Below are 21,675 nucleotides of genomic sequence, written 5' to 3' on the forward strand. Positions count from 1 at the left end.
TACATACTTTGTGCTAGAACGTGTGCCTCATTTCCAACTTCAGAAATTTGGGAGCTATGGCCACCAGTTAGGTTTATCTTTCATTTGCTAGCAAAAATGAATTGCTTGCTGTGGGAAACAGATTACCAATCGTACCAGCTTCAAACAGAATAATCAGTAGAGTAGGGCACAATCCTATCAATTCAGCTCATCTTAGCCTGAGGGTAATGTTAATGTAGAAGTGGGGGTATGGGAGTAGGAATTAGTACTGGCTTTTTGGTTGGGGTACAGTAGTGATTGGGAAACTGTTTCTTCTAGCTGTGTCAGGGTCTCCCACAGACATAGGATCATTGTCCAGACTGGCTTATGTCTATGGGTACCATCAGGGCTACTGCTCAAATACATATTTACAAGTTCCCCTTCTCCCATTTCAAGGAAAATGTCAGCTTAGATCTGCCAGCCAAATCTCAGGATAGGTCATCAGTACAACAGCTTTCTTCAGGTCTGAATAGTTCATGCCATTCAATATCTGAAAAGACATTGTTTCATTACAGACAAACAAAGGGGCTTTTGAATGCTCTCCGGGAATAGAAGAAACAGTGCTATTATGAGATTTGCAGAATGTGAATATTCTTCAAGATAAAATCTTTTACCTGCGGGCACTGAATCGTTGGTACCATGTAACCAAATGGCATTGTGTAAGGCTGATAGCATCTCATCACCCTGAGGAATTCTTACGGCCTCTGATACCATCCGTGGTGCTAAATTCTGAAACTGTTTACAAGGTCTCAAGTCAGTGATCTTATGTATATAAGAATCTCAAATTTGCAGCAGTTAGTAGTGAAAATTTAATATTTTGCAGTGACCTACTGATGACAGCTACAGCCCAGTCACATACATCTAATCACAACTGAAAAAAAAGTATATTTAAGCCTCAAAATGCTATAGCTTTGCAAAAAAAAAAAATCAGCCAAATATAGTTAACACTGCCCCAGCTCGGACGTTGAGAGTTATGTTTCCGGCCCAACTGCTGGTTCTGTGTGTTACAAAAGGAACAGGGGGTTCAAGCCTGGGGGGAGGGGAGGGGCTAGGAAATACCAGGGGGGTTTTAATGCTGCTGTTTTGCCGGAGTCTGGAAATCCATGGATGTGTCAAAGTTAGAGTTCCAACTGCCCAGGAGGATCACTGGGGCATGTAGTCCCTCTTGTATATTCCAACTATGGTTTTGTCAGAAATTGACTCTTTCCTTTACAGGTATACTGGGCAGCCACTAGCCTAGGTTAGGGACTCGGGATGTTGAGGAAATAACTCCCCTTTCTTTCGGACTGTTTTATGTACATTTTATCATGTTATTTTATTCAAGTAAAGCTTTTGAAACGTTGTCCTTGTCTGGTCTGAATATACTAATGGGGTGCAATGCAAGTAACCGGCACACAGTCTACAGCTTGGGTCACTAAACACATTGGGATATGAATACATCACCACAAGAGTTCATACAGTGTGAAGACCCAAGTGGTTACCAAGGGTAACAAAGGCTTCTCTAGCACCCTGTCGTTAAGCGTGTACACGTGACAGATGAGATGACCTCTTGCAGCGAGGGAGGTGTTGTTGGTACTCCTTCGGCCACGATCCATCTCCCATAGTAATGGGAGGAGATCTGCACTGCCGGGGCCCTCATCCTGTACACAGGTACAGAAGAGCAGGAGTTAAATGAAGTACACGTGGGCTCTGCATGTCCCTTCTAAATGCACAAGTAACAGTGGTGATGTATGTTACATCGAGAGAGTTTATTAGTGTTCAGTCAGTTGTTCACATAAAGGTACCTGTGTGTAGTGCGGTGACCGTAAACCAAAGTTCCTAGCGTAACCCAGAAGAACTCACCAATGGGTAGGCCTCTCATGCGACCCTTGCTTGAAGCCCAATGAGAAGGAAAGCATGAAGGACATGACAGCCACCACGCCCATCATCCTACCCCCCTTACAATCTTTAGACAGTGCAGGAATGTTAGCAAACTTTACTGTAGATGCCTACTGGCATGTAAGTTTTCAGTACTGGAGCTAGATGCAATATTGCAAGACTGACATCTTTTATTATGCGATTTCAGTAAAAAATTACTTAAAGTGGAGCTTGCACTACCATGCAAGGTCTGTTTTTTTCATAGCCACCTCAATGGCAAAAAGCTTTGGTGAAACAAGAAAAAAAAAAAAACCTGCAGGGAAAAAGGATAGTAAATAAATTGACCTTACCCCAAATTCTATACCACAGAGGTTGACTTTGGCTTTGGTTATTTGGACAGTTTGGGCAGTTTAGTACCTCTGTAAGCTGTAACAAGTCTGACCATTCTCCTCTAGCTCTAACAAAGTGTTTTAGTTCGCAGAGCTGTTCAATGGATGTTTTTGTCTTTGAGCGTCTCTAATGCATATTCACTTAGTGAGAAAATATTATATACTTATCACTCGCGCCTATGGGTGTTCCAACAAGTGGATTTTAATAGTGATAAAATTAAATAACATTAAATAAAATTAGGGAAAGTGCAGCTGCTGTAGCAAATAGAGTGTACAAAGACATTGAGTGTCATCAAAGAAATTTTGAGGCCAACTAAAGCGCTTGCTAATCTGGATTGGACAATAGCTTGTCAGTGTCCAGGGTTGGGATAATGGTAGGCGTATAGATAAAGTGCTGGGTGCTAATAAGTATTAATTGATCACTAGATTAATTTATATGTTGAGGTAGATATCACAGTAATATTAATAATGGTAAGGAAGGTGCTACAAGTGGATGAAAAGCAATCACATAAATATGTCAAATAAATATGTAATAACATAGTAAATAATAAATACAATATATATCATTAATAGGTGCCTCAAGTGCAAATGTGCAGCTTTCCTGACCAGTCAGGTGGTGTGCTCGGATAAGGGTCTGATATGGATTTTAGGAGGGACTCCACACAGTTTTTTTTTTTAATTTTGGCATGGGGTTCCAATCAAAATCCATACCAGACTGAATGGTCTGGTACAGTTTTGGGGTGGAATCTCATACCATTGTTTTTTTTATTTCAGCGTGGGGTTCCCCTTCAAGAGTCATAGAGCACAAGACACATGCCAAAAGTCGGATCAGTTAAGATGATGATCCGACTTAGATGCGACATACATTCAAATCAATGGGCTGAAATCATGCCCAAGTTGGACCAAAGTAGTGCAGGAACCTTTTCAAAGTCGGACAGACACAAGTCAGACCAGTTTGGTCAGCTCCCATAGAGAACCATTGGTTTTAACGTGTCATGCGACTTGCGCTCTTGAAGTCGGAGAGCATGTCGGACCAGTGTGAATCAGCCCTAAAACATTGTCAGTGCTGTGACATAAAATCATCATTCTGCATAACTACCTTACCTTCAGCAAAACAGTCATGATCTCCTCTTTTGACAGAAGATTCCAGAATGGTACCATATCTTGTGCTATTTCAGATGTCCAGTTTAATGGGTTTCTGCAGGGAACACCGGCAGACAGGTGAGACAGACATTTCTGTGTTTTCTGACATTATCTAACAAGCAAAAAAGAAGCTCACATACCCATAATGCTGCAGGATTCCGTATTTAATTTCTTGGTTTTGCTCATGGCTAAGGTTAGAGCAGGTCTTGAACAGATTTATTGCTGTTGCAATTACGCTGTGAATGCCATTTCGTATGATATTTGGGGACAAGTGACAGATGAGGCTACCAAGCATATCTAGCTGATACACATTCGCTATAGAACCATTCTGAAATACAGAAAGGATACATAATTTATGCCATTCTGCACTGCTAACCTCCTGACGTTATTAGAGGACAAGGTTGGACCTAGTCATTTATTCTAAATAGTGCTTGTGGTTCATATATGGGGGTGGACAATTACATACAAAACATATGGCTTTTATGATATAAAACCAACAAGAATGTTACCGTCATACATCTATCAAAACTATCTTTAATTATGCATGCATGGGTTGTCTAGGCTCCCCATGGATTTCTGTAAACATTTCTTACCAGGCATTGATTCACCTTGTTAATTACAAATTGCTTCTTGTTTTCATTTAACAGCAAATAGTTAAGGTCCATTTTCCTGAGGCTAATTAACAACTTTTTGCAGACAAGAGGGTAAGAGGCAAAGTATTTAGTCCTGAAAGAATGAAAAAAGGAAATATTGAAGAGATTTTCGGTCAGCAATACGTTTTCACCTAAAATATGCCCTAATGTGTTTTAGCAGCATGTGTGTTTATGACTTATGGTAAAGCGGTAATAAACCCAAACCAAAAAAATGTAATATATTGCAGCTTGTGTGGTGGCTGCATTCGTTTTATTTTAGTTTCCCCCCTGTTTTCATCTGGTGATCCAGCCGGTAACACACTGCCTCTATTACGCTCTGTTCACAGTGCCGCGACTTGGAATCCGACTTGTGAGACCCCAAATCCCATGACATGTGAAATCCCATGTTAGTCAAGGAGAGCTGTCCTAATTAGCACTACTGAAGTTGCTCCAATCTTTATAAAAGTTTCCTGTACTACTTCAAGGTGAATAGACTTTTATTGAAGTCGCCTCCAAGTCGGATCCTCATCTGTATTGATGTGATTTGGATCTGACATTACAGGAAGTTTACCCAGGCTTTTCATGGCATCTTCCTATATGCTGTTATCTTTTCATGCCTGTACAAGACAAAGTTGCATAAAAGTAGTACTCAAGTCACCAGGAAGTCACCTGGCAAAGTAGCACCGTAAGTTGCGTGACTTTAAGGTCCCTGGAATGTGATCCAAGCCTTAGAGACCCATGGTGCAGAAAACTTGGCCCCCCTCCCACTCTACCTCTTCCTGGCCTCCTCCTGATCCCCATTCCAGGCTGAAGCTCCGCTCCAGGTACTTTCTACTCACCATCTAAATCGGGGGTTCCCAACCTGGCCAACAGGGGGCGGTTGGGGGAAGCGGGAACAGCTCGGTTGGGGCTGGCTAGGAGGAGAAGAGTCTCCAGTGGGGCATGGAACTGTGCCTCTGCTCAGACACAGTTTACACCATCCATGCTGGGTGGGGGGCCTGCACTCTGTCCTTGTCTTCAACCCGCACTTAGTAAGTCAGGGACTTTTTACTTCTCTTTACCAGGAATCCCTTAAGACATGTCTGTGGCAGAAGCGGTGCAGCCTTTTTACGGGGCACCAGAGCGGTCCAGGGGGCAATTGCCCCCCTGCCCCCTGGCCCACTTCCCCCCTGCTTTGGATGAAGGAGCAACAGAGACACCTTTGGGCAGCAGTATTGCAGCCTGGGGGGGGGGGGGGGGCTGCTAGATGCACTAGCAGATTTATACATTAACCACTTACCGCTTGCCCGCCGTCAAATGACGGCGGGACGGTGCGGCTATTATCCTGGGCGGACGTCATATGACGTCCGCCCATTCAAGCACGGCAGGCGCGCGATCGCGGGTGCGCCGCCGTGCACTGCCGGTGTCGGCGTGTCCCCGGGACACAGCCGGTCACCGGCAGGGGGGAAACAGCCAATAGGCATGGCTGTTTCCCACGTGATCGGCTGTGTTCCAATGACACAGCCGATTACAATGAAGGCGCCCGGGAGATGACCGCGCATGCACGATCGGGAGCGCGCAGCGCGGTCATGTCGGTGGCACTGTGTTCCGTAGGAACACAGCTGTCACCGGCGGTAGTAAACAGTCACTGACAGTGACTGTTTACTAAGTGATCGGCTGTGAATCCATTCACAGCCGATCACAAAATGTAAACAAAGAGCAGTAACACACTGTTACTAGCTCTTCTCTCCTCACACAGTTTCCAGTATGAGGGGAGAAGAGCTAGAAATAGTGAGTTACTGCTCTGTACACATGCAAAAGTAAAATCACACTAATAAAGGTCCCCCCACACAGTCCTCAGCACCCCCCCCCCAATGTCACCTGTCACCCAACAGTCACCTCATCAGTGCCCAGAAATTGACACCCATAACGTTCACATGTGAGCGCAGCGATCGCAGGCAGAATCACCGCGATTCTGCCCGCGATCCGGAAATCATTGCAAATCGCGGGACGCCTGTGCGTTGCCCGTTTTTTGCAATAGCACCCCAAACGCTGTGCGATGTTGCCGCCATTTCAGCCTGCCGAATCGCAGTAACATCGCGCAAACATCGCATGACGCCCAAAAAAGGTACAAGAGCTTCTTTGGGGCGTCATGCATTGTTTGCGTGATGTTACCTCGATTTGGCAGGTGGAAATCGCAGCAACATCGCACAGCGTTTGGGGTGCTATTGCAAATCACGGGCAACGCACAGGCGTCCCGCCATTTGCAATGATTTCTGGATCACGGGCAGAATCGCAGTGATTCTGCCCGTGATCGCTACGCTCACATGTGAATGTAGCCTAAAATTCACCGATCACCAGAGACTGCCATCAGTACCGCCGTGCACCATCGCCCGTCACCTGTCACCCATCAGTGACCATCGCCCGTCACCTGTCACCCCATCAATCACCGTCACCTGTCACCCCATCAGTCATCGTCACCTGTCACCCCATCAGTCACCGTCATCTGTCACCCTATCAATCATCGTCACTTGACACCCCATCAGTGATCGTCACTTGTCACCCCATCAATCATCGTCACATGTCACCCGGTCAGTGATTGTCATCTGTCACCCCATCAATCATCGTCACTTGTCACCTCATCAATCATCGTCACCTGTCACCTCATCAATCATCATCACCTGTCACCCCATCAGTCATCATCACCTGTCACCCCATCAGTCATCGTCACCTGTCACCCCATCAATCATCGTCACCTGTCACCCCATCAGTCATTGTCACCTGTTTGCCATATACATGCAATCACTTACTGACCGCCTAACGACTATATGCGTCGGCCATTAAAAGCTAAATACTGGGGTTATGGCAGCAGATAGCCCCCATAACCCCGGTATTTTTTGAAACGGCGGGCGGTCGGCTTTCAGATAAGGGTGGTCCCAGTGGCGGATTCGCCGCGGAATTACCCTTACGGTGCAGGGGAAGAGGTGCCCCCCCCCCTCCTGCCGCGTCCCAGACGTTTTCCCAGCTTACCGGACCCGCCGGCAGCGGGGAAAACTATCCGGTCCCGGATCCTCAGAGACAGGAAGTCGAGTGAGGGCAAGATGGCCCTCACTCAACTCTATGGTCTTGGAGGACCGGAGCTACGTCAAAAGACGTTGCCTAGCAACCGGTTTAAAGGGCCGCTTTTTTTTTTTGCTTTTTTTTTTTTCCTCTTTCAACAATTTTTTTTTTTTCTTTTCTTTTTTAGTGTAGTTGTGAGGTGTGAGGTCTTTTTGACCCCAGATCTCACAATAAAGAGGACCTGTCATGCCTATTACTATTACAAGGGATGTTTACATTCCTTGTAATAGGAATAAAAATGATCAAAACATTTTTTTTTTAAACTGTGTAAAAATAAAAAAATAATAAATAAAATAAATAGGAAAAAAAAAAAAATTAAAGCGCCCTGTCCCCGTTAGCTCGCGCGCAGAAGCAAACGCATACGCAATTCCCGCCCACATATGTAAACGGTGTTCAAACCATACATGTGAGGTATCGCCGTGATCGTTAGAGCGAGAGCAATAATTTGAGCCCTAGACCTCCTCTGTAACTCTAAGCTAGTAACCTGCAGAAATTTTTAAAATGTTGCCTATGGGGATTTTTAAGTACCAATGTTTGGCGCCATTCTGTGAGCATGCGCAATTTTGAAGCATGACATGTTGGGTATCTAATTACTCGGCATAACATTATCTTTCACATTATGGAAAAAAATTGTGCTAAATTTACTGTTTTCTTATTTTTTAGTTAAAAAAAGTGAATTTTTTTCAAAAAAATCGCATCTGGAAGACTGCTGCGCAAATATGGTGTGATAAAAAATATTGCAACGATCTCCATTTTATTCTCTAGGGTCTCTGCTAAAAAAAAATATATAATGTTTGGGGGTTCCAAGTAGTTTTCTAGCAAAAAAAATGATTTTAGCTTGTAAACACCAAGTGTCAAAAATAGGCCCAGTCTTAAAGTGGATAAATGGACAACTTTGTGTAAAGCGCTACTTGGATGTTAGGCCTATGTATGTGGCCAGGCTGTGAAAAAGTGTTACACATGTGGTATCGCCATACTCAGGAGGAATAGCAGAATGTATTTTGGGGTGCAATTTTTGCTATGTACATGCTATGTGTTAGAAATATTGCATAAATGGACAGCTTTGTGTAAAAAAAAATGTGTTTTCATTTTCTTTCCACATTTTCCAAAAACTTGTGGAAAAAAATGACATATTCAAAAGACTCATTATGCCTCAAAAATTATACGTTGGGCTGTTTGCTTTCCAAAATGGGGTCATTTTATGGGGGTTTCCATTGTCCTGGTGCTCCAAGGCCTTCAAAAGTACGATAGGTTGTCAGGAAATTATATGTGTAATTTGTGCTCCTAGAATGCCGGACGGTGCTGGTTGGATGTTAGGCCTCTGTATGTGGCCAGGCTGTGAAAAAGTCTCACACATGTGGTATCGCCATACTCAGAAGGAGTAGTAGAATGTGTTTTGGGGTGTAGTTGCAAGTATACATGTGCTGTGTGAGAGAAATAACCTGTTAATACGGCAATTTGTAAAAAAAAAAAAAAAAAAAAAATCTTCATTTTGCAAAGCATTGTGGGAAAAAATTACAACTTCAAAAAACTCACCATGCCCCTTATTAAATACCTTGGAATGTCTACTTTCCAAAAAGGGGTCATTTGGGGGGTATTTGTACTTTCCTGACTTTTTAGTGTCTCAAGAAATGAGATAGGCCTTCAGTACATCAGGTGTGATCAAGTGTGATCAATTTTCAATGATACCCACCATAGCTTGTGGACTCTATAACTTTCACAAAGACCAAATAATATACACTTACTTGGGTTATTTTTACCAAAGATAAGTAGCAGTATAAATTTTGGCCAAAATTTGTGAAGAAAAATTACTAATTTGCAAAATTCTATGACAGAAACAAAGAAAAATGCGTTTTTTCACAATATTTTCAGTCTTTTTTTATTTATAGCACAAAAAATAAAAAACCCAATAGTGATTAAATACCATCAAAAGAAAGCTCTATTTGTGTGAAAAAAAGGACACAATTTTTGAATGGGTACAGTGTTGCATGACTGAGTAATTCTCAGTCAAAGTGTGAGAGCGCTGAAAGCTGAAAATCGGTCTGGGCAGGAAGGGGGTGAAAGTGCACTGTAGGTAAGTGGTTAAACAAATTGGAGCTAAACTGCAGCTCAAACAGCAGCTACAGCAACAGTTTGTTTACTTTTGGGATAAAGGTTTTGCATAAATAAATAAAAGCTGATCATTGTAAGCACACTTGTTGGTGTTGTTTGTCTCAACCCTCTAACTGCTACATCTGCAGGACAGTTTGTTCTGCTAAAAAAACAACAGATTTACTGGCAGGATCAACAGGTGATAATAAAGGAAATAAAGCCTATAAAAGAAAACAAATGCAACTACCAAATCTAAGAACTGGTAAGCTGCAATACAATAATTATTTGATTTTGGATTTAATAAATATATACTATACAATGGGATTTAGTAGCACTATGAAAAGGAATAAAATAAATGTCCTATATTTAAACACTTGCCGACCGCCGCACGACTATTTACGTCTGCGATCAGCCTCTCACAGGCAGAGTGACGTAGATCTACGTCGCTAGCCTGTGAGGGTCTAGGGAGCAAGCGCGCGTCGCCGGAGGCGCGCTCCCGCTCCCGCATGGTCACGGAGCTCCTGCGCGTGTGGCACTCGGCAATCGTCGGTGCAGAGGGAGAAAGGCAGGCGGCTGATGTAAACAAGCCGCCTGTCATTCTCCCCTGTGTAGAAACAGTGATCATACGGTTCTACTATGTAGGACCATTGATCACTGTTCCTACACCTCAAGCCACAGCCAATCACAGTTAGAATCACGCCCCTAGGGATACGCATAACCCCTCCCTCTCAAAAAAAGTTAACCCCTTCACTGCCAGTGTAATTTTACAGTAACAGTGCATATTTATAGCACTGATTACTGTAGAAATGTCACTGATAACCCCAAAAGTGTCAAAAATGTCAGTCAAGGGTCCGATCTGTCCACCACAATGTCGCAGTCCCGCAAAAAAAATCGCAGATCGCCGCCATTACGCGTTAAAAAAAACCAACAAAAATGACAAAAATCTTTCCCTTTGTTAGTAAACGCAATAACTTTTGCGCAAACCAATCAAAATACGTTTTTTGCGATTTTTTTTTACCAAACATATGGTAAAAAAAAAAATTGTCCCAAAATGTTAAAAAAATTGGATTTTTACTTTTTTTTGGGGGGGGAATTTCATATAAAAAAATTTGAAAAATATTGTTATTTTTGCAAAATTGACGCTGTTTTTTTGTTTATAGCGCAAAAAGTAAAAATCACACAGGTGATCAAATACCACCAAAAGAAAGCTCTGTTTGTGGGAAAAAAAGGACGTCAAATTCGTTTAGGTACAGCGTCGCACGACCGCACAATTGTCCGTTAAAATCACGCAGTGCTGAATCGCAAAATAGACCCTGGTCAGGAAGGGGGTAAAATCTTCCGGGGCTTAAGTGGTTAAAGCCTATGTCAAAGAAAAAACACATACCAGATGTATTTATCATACATACATATTTCTTATGCTTCCTGTTAAAAAACCCTGCATGCAGCGTCCCCTAGAAGCAGTTGATAAGCCAGTTACCACATAAGGGCCTACATGAATTAACTGCTACAAGGCTGTTAAAAAACCCAGAGCTCACAGCCTACTAGGTATTTGTCAAGTGGCCAATGCTTTACACCACATCTAACTTGTAGGAGTCCTGTTCCTGTGCTTCCAGGTGGGGTCTGTCAAGGGGTACACCACACACCTAGCCCAAATACACTGCGGACACAAGTTTCCAGGTGCATGGTCCAGACAGAAGACCTCTCACCACTAACAATCTTTATTGCTCCCCTCCACCATCACAGGAGTGAGCCTTTTCTCTGATTTAAACCCCATTCCATGCGTTCTTTCCTCATATACAGTAGTTCTGAGCACAGCGTTACTGAGAGGTCCCTACTGTGATGGAGGCGGTGAGCCGTAACAACTAGGTCTTAGTTAGCAATGTCCTGGGAGTTGTCCAGTCATATACAGTATCTCCCAATAGTCCCTGATTTAGAACAAAAAAAGGGATGTGGTCTGTGACGCCATAAGTGATGAGCCTCCATCCCAATTGTATAAACAGAAAAAGAAAAACATTGGTCAAGGGGACTTCAGATGAGGCTGATCACTGATAACAATAAAAATACAATGTATAAACGATGAATTATAGGTAAAAAAACCTTTTCACTGAGTTGCACCATACTAGATGATCATCGTGAGTATCATAGAACTAAATATATCTTCATATGATGTTAATAACATTACATGGTAAAACCAAACAATTAAAATTGCATAATGGCAGATGATATAATAATCCAAATACTTCTGTGCATCCTGTAACTCTACGCGTTTCGGGGATTGATCTCCACTTTCTCAGGAGTAGATGCAGAAAATAAATATGTCAGCTCAATTAAAGGGGGGGAGGGAGAATCTGGCAGCCCTGCGGGTGGGGGGCACCAGGGAACGTCTACCACCGGGGGCTGAGGCGATGGGACCCAGACGAACCTCACGAAGAGGGGGGAGGGGTGGACCAGGCATCAATGTCCATAGATGTCCATCTATGTCCATCTATGAATCCATAGATAATGTGCAAGAGTAATGGCCTATTAGCCAGCGGTGATATGTTTGTCGTGTCCACCGATAAGAGAGACAAAAAGACATGGAGTGCTCTTGATGCTCTTCTGGTTTGATCTGTATAGTTGTATATAAAATGCGCTTTTTATGTTTCAAAAACTGTTATCCAGTGCTAAACCTTTCATTCAATTTCTAAATTGCTGCATTTATAAATTTAAAAAGCCAGTATAAAGGCAAAGTAATGGTAAAAAAGCACTTGTGGGTTTAGCTAATCATTTTGTTTTCTTATAATTCTCCTTTAAGGGAGCGTGGCAGGAGGTGTGTCCTATGCCCACATACTTTTGCTAATAGGTGTCCCTCGTTCCCATCTCAAAAATTTGAGAGGTATGAAGTAAGGCTTCAGGAGGTATGTAAATGGTCTTCACCTATAGCAAGGGCATTATTCAACTTAGTCAGAGCTGCACAGTTTGTTTTTATCTACAGATGCCCCTTATCTACAAAGGCAGTTAAATGGTAAAGGTGAACTAACTCTTTAACCCCTTACAACATCCTCACAGTATCGTGCCGTCACAGTGAGTCACAGTGATCACATGGTACACACAGGGTCAATCATAGCCCAGCTGTACCGTGTGTCTTGCTCGCAGTCTCCGCTCAAATTCATCACAAAGGTTGAGGTCAGGACTTGCTCGCTTGGACCAAAGTCGCTCATCTTTGTCTTTATGCACTAGACCAAATCATTTGGTGGAGGGGAGATTATGGTGTGGGGGTTGTTTTTCAGGGGTTGGGCTTCGCCCCTTAGTTCCAGTGAGCATACCAAGACAGTTTGGACAATTTCATGCTCTCAACTTTGTGGGAATAGTTTGGGGATGGCCACTTCCTGTTCCAACATGACTGTGCACCAGTGCACAAACAAGGTCCATAAATACATGAATCAGCAAGTTTGGGATGGAGGAACTTGACTGGCCTGCACAGAGTCCTGACCACAACCCGACAGAAAACCTTTAGGGTGATTTAGAGCAGAGACTGCGAGCCAGACCTTCTCGTCCACATCAGTACCTGACCTCACAAATGCACTTCTGGAAGAATGGTCAAATATTCCCATAGACAAACTCAGGGTCCTTAACCTTGTGGACAGCCTTCCCGGAAGAGTTGAAGCTGTTATAGCTGCAAAGGGTGGGCCAACTCAATATTAAACCCTACGGACTAAGGCTGGGATGACATTAAAGTTTATGTGCGTGTAAAGGCAGGTGCCCCAATACTTTTGGTAATATAGTGTACATAGTTTGTGGACTTTCCTACAGACTAAATAATTTACACTGATTTGGGTTATTTTCTCCAAAGCAATGTAGCAGAATACATTTTGACCTAAATTCGTGAAGATTGATTATTTGCAAAAGGCATTTTTTTTCCAAAATGTTCAAATTAAAAACCCAACGGTGATTAAATACCACCATAAGGAAGCTCTATTTGTGTGAAAAAAAGGATAAAAATATCATATGGGTACAGTGTTGCATGACACTGTACCCATTTGCAATTTTCAAAGTGCGACGGTGCTGAAAGCTGAAAATTGGCCTGGGCAGGAAGGGGGTAAAAGTGTCCTGTATGGAAGCGGTAAAAGTATATATAGCACCCTCTAGTGAGCTAGATGTAGATAGTTTTTTTTGGTAGAGAAAGATGTAGTGAAGGTAAATTTGGCTTGGCTGAGAGCCAAGCCTGGGTTGAATCTGGGTCAGGGTTAAGTGACTCAGGGAGGCTGGTTGACTCAGCAAGCAGCATCTCTGGTGACTTCCCTTGCTTTCTGGAACCTTGGAGAAGCTTCCAGATGCAGTGGGGTGGAGTCTAGGAGGAGCTGCTTCTTCTGCTGAGTATTGATGAGGGCCCCATCCAATCCCAAGCAAAATGGGCTGGGGGGGGGGGGGCAACTCATAAATACTCATGGGTCCTGCCTGCAGGGGCAGTTGGGTGGAAGATGGAGATGGAGTGCTGAGGAGGCGTTTTGAGGCCCTTGCAGGGTGCTCCCTAGTCTGGGGGGAGGATGACCTTGGGCCTGGGGCTCAGGGCTGCAGGAGGAACCCTCTACAACACACAAAGGAATTTTTCCTGGAGGCACAGGAGCAAGTGAGAGGACAGCAGGAGTAGTTTAGCACATCCAGGAGATCTCCTGAGAAGGAAGCCGGGTGAGCAGGTGAGTGTGCAGTCTAGCAGGACTGTAGGGAAGTTATCAAGGAGGGCTAGTGAAAGAGGCAGCTGCAGCCAGGCAGGCTGGCAGTGCTTGAAGAGATGGTGCTGGGATCAGTAGCCACAGGGATGTATGCTGGACACCGACCTTTTACTGCTACACACCAAGGGACCTCAGGTTCCTGCCTATAACAGGCTGCTGCTTTAAATCTGACTGATTTTTGTCAGATCCACAAACAGTGTGCCAGCTTGAGCAAGAAAGTGTGCTGGAGGAAGTGAGGAGTGTATATAGACTGTTCTCTGACTTTGGAGTGACTGTGAAAATTTGATGTGCCTGGCTGTGCAGGGTGGGGAATCCCAATCTATTTGCGGCTCCCTAGGTGGTGCGCTACATATATGTAAACCCAAAACCTATTTTTCAGTATGTTTGACATCATGTCTTAGAATTTTGTTAAGCGAGTCTGTTGCAAAGTTTCTTACTGAAAGATCCTGCTAGTAACAGCACTTCTTTAGTTACCCATTGGGCTGCTTATCAGATTATTCAAATTAGCATTGTCAGTCTACAACAGGAAGTGCTGTTTCTTCGATAAGAACCTTTTCAAGAAATAAAAAAAATAATGATTTGCTTAAAAATAATTGTATACAGCAAGCCGTGCCAAATAAATTAAAATTAATTAAGGGTTTTCATACACTTTAAAAGTGTCCGTGTAGATGCTTCAAAATTCCAACTGGTAAAGCCAGAAGGAAAAATATGCGTTAATTAGATTAACAAAAGCATGTGTAAAAAAATTAAATTTACATAAAAGAGAAAAGAAACCCTTCAACCCAAGTCCCTGACCTTCTTAAAAGATCCCAGTAGTGGCAGTATTTTCAACACTGCCTAGTTTTTGTCTTCTGGACTAATTAACACAGATGGAGATGTTCTATAGTCCTAACACACTTCCTGTTCTATAGTCCTAACACACTTCCTGTTCTATAGTCCTAACACTCTTCCTGTTCTATAGTCCTAACACTCTTCCTGTCAAACATGGTGGTGGCAGCATCATGGTTTGGGCCTGCTTTTCTTCAGCAGGGACAGGGAAGATGGTTAAAATTGATGGGAAGATGGATGGAGCCAAATACAGAGCCATTCTGGAAGAAAACCTGATGGAGTCTGCAAAAGACCTGAGACTGGGATGGAGATTTGTCTTCCAACAAGACAATGATTCAAAACATAAAGCAAAATCTACAATGGAATGGTTCACAAATAAACATATCCAGGTGTTAGAATAGCCAAGTCAAAGTCCAAACCTGAATCCAATCGAGAATCTGTGGACAGAACTAAAAACTGCTGTTCACAAACACTCTCCATCCAACCTGACTGAGCTCGAGCTGTTTTGCAAGGAGGAATGGGCACAAATTTCAGTCTCTCGATGTGCAAAACTGATAGAGACAAGCAACTTACAGCTGTAATCGCAGCAAAAGGTGGCGCTACAAAGTATTAACTTAAGGGGGCTGAATAATTTTGCACGCCCAATTTTTCAGCTTTTTATTTGTTAACAAAGTTTGAAAAATCCAATAAATTTCGTTCCACTTCATGATTGTGTCCCACTTGTTGTTAATTCTTCAAAAAAAAAAAAAAATACAGTTTTATATCTTTATGTTTGAAGCCTGAAATGTGGCAAAAGGTCAAAAAGTTCAAGGGGGCCAAATACTTTCGCAATGCACTGTTTAAGTTGGTGTTGTTACTGTAGGACAGAGGTTCTGTTACTGGCAGGATAACATAGTAAAAACAGAGAAGAAAAAAAGCCTGGAAAAGTAAAACCATACATCTACCACCCCCAAGCACTGATAAGTTGCAATTTAATAAAGCCTTGTTTTTTGGTTTAAATACACTTTAACTTTTGACTGTATAGTTTATAGCAATGATGCCACTTTCTACTGCACCCTGATAAACAGCAACAGGTCATTTATCTTAGCTTGCTTACATTACTTGGTGAACTAGTATTCAACTAGTGGACTACCATGTTTCTCGAACAAAATGTTTTTACCACAACTGCCGATGCAGCCCTGGTTAACTATCATGTTTCTCAAACAAAATGATTGTACTACAACTGCCTATGCAGCCCTTGCTAAAATGACACATTCTTGCAAAACTGAAAATATTTCTTCATACTTACCACAATTTCATGATTGATGGCAGCACACCCAATTTTCCTGACAGCTCTATGTCAGCACACAGCAGTCAGCAATGCTTCCAGTTCTACACAGTAGTAAGATACAAATGTATGAATAGAGGAGGACCACATTGCCGCCTTGCATATCGCTTCTGGGGAGACTTGGCAAGCTGCTGCCCATGAAGCTGGGGCACCCTTTGTGGAGTGCACTGTCACTCCTTTCAGAACCGCCGTCCCCTGCAATTTGTAAGCCTTCATCATCCTGGAGGCTACGCTCATGCTTGATGCTTTGGGACTTCTATTTGCTCCAGGCTGGGCTAAAGAACAGATGATCTGACTTCCTGTTATCAGTTGTCACCTTTATGTAAGATTTCAGAGCTTTACCCACATTCAAAGGGCTAATCACATGGTTGTTCCTTAAGTAGAATCATGTAGTGAGAACTATCTCCTGAGCCATATGGAACTTGGAGGCCACTTTTGATACAAGTCCCAACATTGGAATGAGAACTCCCCTGTCAGTGAACCAAGTCATGAAGGGTTTTTAAACCCTAGTGCCACCAGTTCAGAAACCCTTCTGTGACTACAACCAAGAAGACAGTCTTCAGGCTGAGGCTCCACAGGAAAGCTTCCTGACCAATAGTATCTGATGCTAGGAAGTCCAATACGATCTACAATTATTCCTAGACAGATAGTCGGCCTGAAGATTGTTCTGACTGGGTATATAAACTGCTGACAGATGGAGGGAATTGTTATAGGCCCATTCCAATACTTGAGACACATCTTTACCAGAGAGTTGCTCTGAGTGCCCCTTGTTTCCTGATGTACACAACTGCTGTGGTATTGTCGATTTAGCAGAATGAAGCCCCTCCCCCACGCCCCCCAAATAAGGTGACTGAGGGACAGGAGGGCCTGAAGAGCTGCCCTCAATTTTAAGATGTTGGAAATGACCTTTACCATTTGGAAGGGCCATCGACCCTGAGCTCAGCTCCCCTGGTAGAAAGTGCCCCAGCCTATCTCGCTGACGTCTATCATTACTATCAACCACGGTAATAAGAAAAGGGAGTGGCAGCACAGGAGGATCTGCATCTCCATCCACCAACTGAGACTTTGCCTCATGAAGGGAGTAACCAGTATTCTTTAAATTAGATCTTCTGATCGTCCCTGAGCCAGAAAGCTGTGCTGAAAGGCGTGAGAATTCCACTGGGCCCACCTGATCATTAGAATTGTTGATGCCTCTGGTTCTGGATGGAATCTTCACAGAAAGAAGGGAAACCGTGTCCTTCTGAGTATCTATCCTTGCCCCGAGATAGACCAAGACTTGAGTAGACACAAGCTAATTTTTTTTTTGTTGATAATCTGAACTTTCCCAAAGTTAAAAATCATCAAATTTTGATTGGTCAGAAGTCTGGTTTAGAAGTGTTCTGTCTTGGCATAGTATCAGAATGTCGTCCAGATAGTGATAAATGCAAATTCCAAGCTCTTAAAGTCGAATTATCAAAGCCAGGCACACCTGTAAAGACCCTGGGTGATGTGGTCAGACCAAAGAGCAGGCAAATAAACTGGTAGTGGAGCTGGTTGACTGCAAGATAAAGAAACTTCTGGAAATGTGGAGCAATAGGAACGTGAAAATAAGCATCCTTCGGGTTGATTGACAAGAGCCAATCCCTCGACTGTACCACTTTCAGAAGTGTTTGCAAAGACTCCATCTTCAAATGGTGTCACATACCTGGTCAACCAGGCAGAGTGGACAAGAGGGCTTCCCTTACATCCCTTGCCTCATTTACCCTGGGGTTGATGACAGGATATAACAGGGCATAGAAAGGCATGAGTGCCTGTAGGATATCTGGGCCAGGAGAAATGAAATGAAATGCGGAACTGAAGTGCAGCAAGCAGACTGGCAGCTAGCAGATGCAGGATCTAAGATGCATTGTCAGGCGGGCAGGAGTTCGTAACAACCTGGCAGCAGAGGTACAGGATTGGGAACCAGGAGCAGATTCAGAGCCTGGCCAAGGTTGGTATCTGCTGAGCAGAGAAGGTACTGGAACAGCAGGCAGGAGGCAAGGTCAGGTCACAAGCCAGAGTCAGCAAAAGAGTTTCAGGAGCAAGTGGATTCAAACAAGCTGGGTGAAAACACAGGACCTGGCCACAAGCAGAAGGAGCTGACAGCCACTCAGCAATGATCCTGAGTCTTGTGGGGCTTTAAATAGGCCACTGGGTGCCAAGGTACCTCCAGAGGCGTATGTGTAGATGCGCGCATGGTCCTGGTTCTACGCAAAGTTCTGTGAATCATTCTCCACCCATGCGCATTTCTTTGAGCACAGCCATGAACCTGACAAATAGTTTCATTAAAAAATTTCATGTATATTACTGGCCAGCTTCACGACTTCTATTGAACCAGAAACAGTGGTGAATAAATTCCAGAAAAGCGCTTGTGATACGGTGTTGTCTGTCCCTGGAGTGTCTATGGTAATGGTGGCTGTCCCTGAAAGAAAACCGAAAACTAGTTCTTGCATGATCTCCCTTTTCTCTGATAGGAATGTGATGCCTTGAGCCTAAAGAGCTGCAGAATAAGAAAAAAACTTGGGGCCAAACCAGCAGGATGTAAAAGCACAAGCGAACAGTGAATGCAGTCTCCTACTTCCTTTGTAGATGCTGGTCTTTAACAGGGGTTGGCATCTGCATTTATTTTTTTTAGCACAAGGAATAGGGACCATGCCCAGCAAGTCTAACAACATGAATGGACTGCTAGATATTGAATACAGCCAGGTGGGAGAATTATGTTATGATCCTATTCGTCCAGATCGATGGGCTGAGACTACTCTGCTGACATGGAGTCATCAGCCAAATTGGGTGTGCTGCCATTAATCTGACTGGCTGCATATTTTTTCTGGATCAGGGATTCTGAAATTATTGAAGCCAACAGCAGGAAAACCAGATAACTAGCATTTTCAGAAGTTGATGAGGAAAGGCAATTTCCATATTTCTTTGATTATAGTTTTTTTTTTTTCTTTTAATATGTTGCAGGTTACTGATCCTTAAATGTGGTGCATTAGTTATTTTTTTAGACTTTTTTTCTTTATTTGTGATCCTGCCAGTAACACTTCCTGTCTTAGGGTGTCTCCACTCTGGTCGTAGGAGGAACGAAGACACCTTTGGACAGCAGCATTGTCGATCTAGGGAGATGGTAATGTTAGATGGACTAGAAGATTTAAATGGTGTTGACAAACAAATTAAAGGTGAACTCCAGCTAAAACTTTTTAAAGATTAACTGCAACAGTGTTTTCCTGTTTTGATAAAGGTTTAACCTAAGGCCCCTTTCACATTGCCGCGATCCGACTTGGGGGGGGCCACCTCCGAGGTCGCGGCCGCAACGGACTTCATAACATTGAAGTCTATGGCGGTCGCCTCCGGGTCGCCCCAAAGAAGCTCCGGACCCTTTTTCTAAGTCGGAGCGACTTGTGTCGCTCCTATTAGAACGGGTCCGCAGCTTCCCTATGGAAGGCGACCTACGGCGACCTGTGAGGCGACCAGGTCGCCTCACAGGTCACCTAATGCCTCGTACACACGTGCAGATCGTCGGCCGAACGATTGGCCGTCTTTTGTCCCCGGGCTGTCGTGTCTGTTGAAAAGTGCAAAAGACTGCACAAGAATTTTGTCCGCCGACTACAGCCGACTGCAGAAGTGATGTCATGTGATGGTTAACTTTCCCTGTGTTTTTTCTTTTCTGAGCATGCCCAGTCTTGCAAATCTGCTGTCTGTCGGCCGAATTCTGTATTGACTGGCGAACAATCGGCCGCTCTGGTGTCGGCATACAAAAATTTTAATGCTTGCACGACAGATTCTTTTCGGCCGAAAGTGCGCTGTCGGCTGTCGGAAGCATCATACTAACAAGCCGAAAATCGGCCGATCGGTCGTCGGCCTAATCTTTTCGGCCGACAATCTGCACGTGTGTACGGGGCATTAGTGTGAACGGGGACTAAATGAATGTCAGCGTTACAAGGTTTGTCCCAACTGCCTAACTGCTACTTTTGCTAAACATCTTAGTTATAGTAAGATAAAAAATAACAAACTTACTAGTTAGTAAAAAAAAAAAAAAATTGAGTCTAAAATCTGAAAAAGAATGCAGTCACCACATCAAAGATTTATAAGCTGAAATATAATTATTTATTTTATTTTTTTTGCTTTTGGGTTTATTATTGCTTTAACCACACAGCAAAGTCTAAAATAAAAACAGATTCCCGATTTTTATGGAAATTGTAATTTTCTGCAAGTGCGATCTTTTTTCTTCCTTTGCTTCTCATCTCTCTTTGCTGTCAGTCATTTAATAATGGTAAATTATACTGATGCCAATGAATAATTGGACAAGATGATTCTATCGTTAACAGCTCAGAAAAGGATGTGTAATCAGTTTAATGAAGAAAGACACCTGGCCATTATGGGCCTTATTAGGCAATCCATAATAGATGGCATAGGCCTACAATCATAGTACAGCCTCATCTCATATATACTTTAAGCCCCGTACACACGTACCGATGGTCGGCTTACAAATGTTCCTCTTTTCTCCCCGGGATGTCGGTGTCTGCTGAAAAGTGCAAAGACAGCACAAGGACAGCACAAGAATTTTGTCCGCCGACTGCAGAAGTGATGTCATGTAATGGTTAACTTTCCCTGTGTTTTCTATTTTCTGAGCATGCCCAGTCTTGCAAATCTGCGGTCTGTCGGCCGAATTGTGTACTGACAGGCGAACAATCGTCCGTTCTGGTGTCGGCATACAAATATTTTCATGTTTGCACGAAAGACTTTTGTCCGCGGATTGTGCGCAGACATCTGTCGGAGGCACCATACTAACACGCGTACAATCGGCAGATCCTTCGTCCACCGACGTTTGTATGCCGACGATCGGTACGTGTGTACGGGCCTTAACTATAGTCAGCCTTATTACTCAGTTCAACACTGCAGCATACTGCCTGACCCAGGTGATGGCAACGTGATTCGTTTCTCCTCATTGCAATGATGATCAAAGAAACTGAATGGTTTTTGCCTAGGGATGAACAAAGTATTGCTTCCTGTCTCTTCATTTGCATAAGCTGCAATGTGCCGTTACAAAATAACATTTTTGAAACTCTTTGAAGTTGAAAACTCACGGAAGTACTGCTAGCAGGAACGGGGGAATGTCTGCTTTAGAAACCCTCCAGTATTTCCAGGCCAGACAATGAATCTAAAAAGTCAGACAAAACGTAAGCTGCCAAAAACATATGCATGAAATTAACATACTGGTATACAAGCTTTTTAAAGAAAGCCCTGACAAATATTTCTGTATTCACTTTGAGCTGCCAATTTACCATTTAAGCGACATTAATATTTGATATGATTTTTCTCCTTTTTTCATAATGGATTTGTCACATTTTCAAAATAATGTTTCATGTGCAGCATTTAACGCCACTAGAGGGCATACCAATAATAATGAACAATTGGTGTAAGAACAAATGTAATCAAACCACCTAAATACAGCATTAAAATATACCTGTCGTGGGAGAGGAATGAAGGTTGCCAATGCTGGCCTCCTCCTTAAAATGCTAGTTGCCAGGCTGTGCCTGACTTTAATACTTTGAGTCACTCCT

The 21,675-nt window shown here is 43.2% G+C and overlaps 1 protein-coding gene across 1 annotated transcript in view; it reads right to left on the bottom strand.

The window, feature by feature from the left end:
- Positions 1-21,675, bottom strand: part of OTOA (otoancorin) — a 189,430-nt gene that overhangs the window by 38,271 nt on the left and 129,484 nt on the right. The window contains exons 18-22 of the mRNA XM_082261710.1: positions 21,199-21,272; positions 4,001-4,133; positions 3,548-3,735; positions 3,369-3,462; positions 633-753 (exon numbers count right to left, since the gene is read on the bottom strand). Coding sequence (XP_082117836.1) covers positions 633-753; positions 3,369-3,462; positions 3,548-3,735; positions 4,001-4,133; positions 21,199-21,272 — 610 coding nt within the window. The remainder of the gene's footprint in view (positions 1-632; positions 754-3,368; positions 3,463-3,547; positions 3,736-4,000; positions 4,134-21,198; positions 21,273-21,675) is intronic.

Source organism: Pelophylax lessonae (assembly GCF_965119305.1).
Source record: "Pelophylax lessonae genome assembly, chromosome: 6".
NCBI classification, from domain to species: Eukaryota; Metazoa; Chordata; class Amphibia; order Anura; family Ranidae; genus Pelophylax; species Pelophylax lessonae.